Consider the following 5,971-nt stretch of genomic DNA (forward strand, 5'->3'; position numbering starts at 1 on the left):
GAAAAACTAGTCCCAAGGTGGCTGGGCAGAGAGCTCGAAAGAGCACCTGAGGTTACGAGGTACAACTAGAATCTGAATAACTGGGTGAGGAGGCTCTAAAGTGGATAAAGATGGATCCTGGAGACACAATTTCATGACATGACGCCATGAATGATGCCATGTTTTCTTGCCACTTGAGTTTAGTTTCTTGAGTTTAGTTCCTGAGAGGGAGTTAGTTGGCTCTGAATGATCTTAGAAACTCCATTATCATCCTCAGATAAATAGATATATACCTGATTATAAAAATATCTATGTCTTTATAATATATATAGTAAAGCCAGGTTAAAGAGATGAGGACACTGTTAACAGGATTAGTAATCTACAGTCACACAGCTAACAAGTAAATGATAGTATGTGGATGTGAACCAGGTCTGTCTCCCTCCAAATTTCTGTTCTTACCCTAAACCCTCAACCCTCTCTCATCTTTACCGTGTTTTCAAATGAAAACAAAGCACAAACAAAAACAAAAACAAAATCCTGGTTTCCTGATCGTATGTAAAGGCTATCAAATTTAAATCTTAAAAAAAAAGATAAAGAAGAAAAAATAAATATCTGTTATTCTTACACATATATGAAAGCTGGCCAGTGAATCCAATTTTGTGTAACGTGAATGGGTTTAATCCTTACAGATAGGAATATATTTGATACAATTTCAATAAAGTACATTGTGATGGGAAGGGATTTGGACAGTGATGGAGAGGTCCTGATAAATGATATGTTCTATGAACGACAAATAAATAACTTGAGATTGTAAAGTAAAATACTCAATACATAATAAAATACTTTGATTTGTCTTAAAACTGTTCAATCAGTAATGGAAGACTAATAACTTGCTGAAAATTGCATCTTTTAAATTGCATCTTTTAAATTTAATTCTTATGGTATTTTGAAGTACACTTAGCCTATTTCATACACTAAAGGAATACATAAAAATAGGGAAGAAAATTTAAATGAAAAACCTTGTACCACCATTGCTGTCTCCTCCTGGGACCAGGAAAAAAAAAAAAAACAAAAACCTTTCTGTTCCCTTCTTGACAATTAGCTAAAATAAAAAGAGTACTCTTGAGAACCTCTTGTTATGTTTTTCATAAATGGATTAATTCTTAATTGATGCCTGTGTAAACAACACATACAATTAATTAAATTTATGGAAAAGATACAAGATTACTTAACATCCAGGTACTCAGCAAAGACCATTATTAAAATCGTGTTTATTTCACAGATGCACAGAGATCCAATTATTACAATTAGAATTTTTTGTAAATATTATTTTGTTCTTTGTTTTTTTCATTGACCATATTATTAAGTTAATAAATCTTCCTTTCACTTAAACTGTATCAATTAAGCTTTTTAAAAAATTTTATTAGTGAAATGCTATGAACACATCAAGGGAGACTGAGCCATCTTTCCAGTGGCCTTTGGACAAGGTGAGGGTCCTTTAGCCCCAACTTTCCTCTGTGCAGCTTCTATGCAGTTGTCAACAGCATCATATCTGTTCTCCAGAGTGGGGGCAGGAAGGGAAATCCACAGGCCATGTGCACTGTGAGGTGGAGTGTGAATCTAGAGCAATTGATCCTGGGGATGTCTGCTGATGTAACTGGGCCAGAATGATGAGGAATACGTGGTCCCAAAAAAGATTTACTGCAAATGATCCCTGTCCCTGATGGTTACTTCAGCCTAGGCCAAAAGAAAAGATGAACATACTAGAATAATATTTAAAAAGCAAGTTTGTGCATGTGTGTGTTTGTGTGAGTGTATGAGTGTGTGTGTGTGTGAATTTGCAAAGCCTCCTTTGCATCAGTTTTTCAGGGGACACTCATGCATTTATTTAATAAGTGTTTTAAATAACATTTGGACCTAAGCTTTGTAAATAATAAAGTAGAAATATTAGTGAACAATACTGGAAAGGGCATTGCACTCATGGAACTTGGAACAGAGAAGGCAAGTGTAAAAAGATCCTTTTTGCAGACCAGCAATTGAACCTGGTATTACTCTTTCTTAGTTTGAACAGAAGATCAAGATCAATAATGACTCTTCACACACTCCATTTAGGTATCATGATAAATAAGAGGAAACATCTAGAAGGTTGTGTTGGTGAGACTATAGGAATGTATGTCAAAAGACCTCGGCTTCGGTTCACAAAATCTTTAAATAAATACCATTGGGTGAAAAATACAACGTCACCCAGACCATAATTTAGTGCGGATTGCTTTTCTCAGGGCACCTTTCACATCCTTATTCCTCAAGCTGTAGATGAGTGGGTTTAACATAGGAATGACCACCGTGTAGAAGACAGAGGACATTTTGTCCGTGTCCATGGAGTAGCTGGAGCTGGGCCGGAAATACATGAACAGGAGTGTGCCGTGAAATATGGCCACCGCGGTCAGGTGGGAGGCGCATGTGGAGAAGGCTTTGCGTCTCCCCTCGGCTGAGTTCATCTTGAGGATGGTGGTGATGACGTAGCTATAGGAGAGGAGGATGGTGATGATGCTGCAGCCTACCACACAACCGATGAACATGAACATCACTATCTCATTGATGGACGTGTCTGAAGAGGAGAGGGCCAGCAAGGGTGGGATGTCGCAGAAAAAGTGATTGATGATATTGGAATTGCAGAATGACAGTCGAAACGTGCAGCAGGTGTGGATTGCTGAATCCACTAAGCCCACAAAGTAGGCAAGGGACACGAGCTGGAGGCAGATTTTCCCGGACATGGCGACTGTATAGAGAAGTGGATTACAAATGGCTACATACCGGTCGTACGCCATGACAGCCAACATGAGACATTCCACATCTGCAAAGACCCCGAAAAAATACATCTGAATTGCACATAAATTATACGGAATCCTCTTTTGCTCAGATAAGAAGTCAGCCAGCATCTTGGGAGAGACAGTGGAGGAGTAACAGACATCGCAGAAAGACAGATTGCTCAGGAAATAATACATGGGCGTGTGGAGCCTGGAGTCCAGCTTGATCAGCAAGATCATCCCTAGGTTGGCAATGACGGTTATGCCATAAGCCAGCAGGAAGAGCACAAGGAGCCCCTGCTGCACATCCTTTCTGCCAGACAGTCCTAGGAGTGTGAAGTCAGTAATCACAGTGCAGTTCTCAACAGCCATCACTCAGATCTGGGAACGCCTGGTTGTGAGAGAAGGAAATGGACCCGGGATTAACATTACTTTACTGTAGTAGATAAACTGCTGGTCCTTTCTATTTCTCTGTATTTAGGAAGAGAGACAAGCAATGTCAGGACTGTTTAGGTGAAGCAGACTGTCCTGGAAATATATCTAAATCAATAGAAACGATTTGATAATGATATTCCCTGTATTTGTACAACACTGTACAGAATTTGTAGCACACTTTCATCCAAATTAAATGGTATTTGCGTGCCAACATATGTTGTCTTTATGATAAGTTTTGCTAAATGTTATTCTATAAGGAAATTAATGTTCTCATTGTTTGAGGCAATAGTTCTTATAATTATTTGGCCAGATAACCCTGTGTTCAGCAAGGCATTTTTTTTACATCTAATAGAAATATTGTTATAGTCTGTAATAGAGAAACATAGCTGAGAAGCACACATAATGAATGTATTCCTTTGTTTTCCCCCCAAAAGCCAAAATAGTGAGCCATATGAAAAATTCTTTCATACAACATGCTTCCACTTCCCCACTCACCCCATGTCCTATCCAGTCTCCATAAACAAGGGATAGAGCCAGTCTGAGAGTCAGGACCCACTGGAGCAGGGAGGGTATGGTTGCAGAAGAACAGGGTGGAGGGTGTCCATGAGCAATCTCCAAAGTGGACAGACAGGAACATGCCAGGGCTAACCATGCTCCCTTCTGACAGCTGCTATTGCTCAGGGGACATTATGAACAACATTGGGCTCAAATCATAGAGATTCTCATAGCAGGTGACAGATCAGCAAATGAAGGAATGTGCTTTACTGTGTGAGTCTCCCTGCCCCAATGTACTAGAACCTTCATTGTCTAGTTATCAACAGTTCAGATCTGTAAGACACGTGAAAAATACTCACGTGCACAGTCCCACACCCCAGAGAGATTCAAGTCTCAACTGTACCCGTTCCAACTTCCCTAGACTTTTTAATATTGTTTTATTTTATCCCTTTTACCTTTAAATGTCTCTGAAATCTGCCTCCCTTTACTTTAAAAAAATGGTGGTTGAGAGGTCAATTGAATTATATGTTCTGCTGTTTTATTTTAACCAAAACTAATGATATCGTATGTAATATCATACAAGTCCTCCTCTGTTTGTGAGAAGTTAGGAAAAGTGAAGATGAAGTTAGATGAAGAAGAGATAAAAAATCTCTGAATAACGATCGAGTGATCAATGTGCAAGTCTCCAAACCCTTGGCTTAAACTCATTTAAATATCGGTCCCTGTAGACACGTATTTAAAAAAATGCTTCCTTAAAAAATTTAAAAATTTAGTTTTTTAAGAATATATAAAAATACAAGTAAGACATTAAAAACAATAAAACATAGGTGACATCTGTGCAATCCATACTTGTTTTTTTCCCCTGCTTTCTATGTGCATATTTATTTTAAATAAGCAGATCAATAAAAGTAATTGAAATAAAAGTTTGTATAACATATCATACATTTCTTTGGTTTTATATCATGTTTTCAGTTAAAAAAGGACAAAAAAACAAAAATTTAGAGTATAAATCAGAGAAACAGCAAAAAATGTTAGTACCAGCCCCAGAATTTCTGACCTCTCTTCCTCACAGTTCTGTCTGCAGGAGGCTTCAGCGTTGTCTCCTGACTAACCTGGATTATAAAATCATCTCTGCGTCTGGTCCCTGGGTGCTCAACACTTGGTCTCTCAGGAATAAGCAAGGTACCTCATACCGTGGTGGTGTATTTTCTGATATTTCATAGGGTTAAGGTGATCAAACAAGAAATACAGACCATTAAAAAAAATTATGTCCCTCTCTACCTTACCACCTAAAATTATACCTATTTTAAGAATAGCAGAATGACCCCATTCAACAAGCATTCCTTATTTCTAATTCCCCAATCCCTCTTCTCTCCTAGAATTGATTTTTGTGATAATTTCATAATTTACAAAACAAATACACACCCATTCATGCCCAGGTACTTACACAGATACACAAACTCTTTCCCAGTAAAGACATTTACAAGGTAAAGATTTTTTTAGAAACAGCAAAAAACCACTGGACAATATCACATTGCCTATTGATAACATTTTGTTGTCAATATTATGGAATTTTAAATTTTCAAATAAGTGATGTCACGATATAAACATTCTTTATATACATAAATAAGTATGATGAATGCAATGTATTCCATTGTATTTATGTACATTAATTTATTCTATCTATCCTCTGCTAAGTGACCACTTGATTTATATACAATTTTACATATCATAAAAACTTTGATGCGAGTAAAATTATATAAATATTTATCATATCCATATATTTTTATTTTTTATTTTTATTTTTTTAAAGATTTTATTTATTTATTTAAGAGAGAGAGCAAGAGAGCACACGAGCAGTGGGGAGGGGCAGAGGGAGAGGGAGAAGGAGGTTCCAGCTGAACAGGGAAGCTGACTTGGGGCTCGATCCCAGGACCCTGGGATCATGACCTGAGCCAACGGCAGGTGCTTAACCGACTGAGCCACCCGGACACCACCATATCCATACATTTTTAAAAATAAATTCTATAAATGATTTTTAGGAGCATAGAAATTGACCTTAAATAAAGGCAATGTTGGCCTTTTTACCATAGCCAAATACTTTATGTTATCTAATTATAGGCACAAATTATGATGTATTTCATATGTATCACATGTCCTGGCTTGTCTCTAACCACTTCATATCATGGTACAGAAATTGAAACTGAGAGTTTGAATCTACAGAAGTTATTCACAATCGATTGCTGAACATAGTG

General features: G+C 37.4%; 1 protein-coding gene across 1 annotated transcript; it reads right to left on the reverse strand.

Annotated features, from left to right (window-relative positions):
• Positions 1-2,219: 2,219 nt before the first annotated feature.
• Positions 2,220-3,158, reverse strand: LOC103666204 (olfactory receptor 5W2-like). Its single transcript, XM_008694224.1, has one exon. The coding sequence runs from the start codon at positions 3,156-3,158 to the stop codon at positions 2,220-2,222; it is 939 nt and encodes a 312-aa protein (XP_008692446.1).
• Positions 3,159-5,971: the final 2,813 nt, after the last annotated feature.

This window comes from Ursus maritimus, unplaced genomic scaffold, assembly GCF_017311325.1.
Source record: "Ursus maritimus isolate PB19 unplaced genomic scaffold, ASM1731132v1 scaffold_23, whole genome shotgun sequence".
Classification (NCBI taxonomy): domain Eukaryota; kingdom Metazoa; phylum Chordata; class Mammalia; order Carnivora; family Ursidae; genus Ursus; species Ursus maritimus.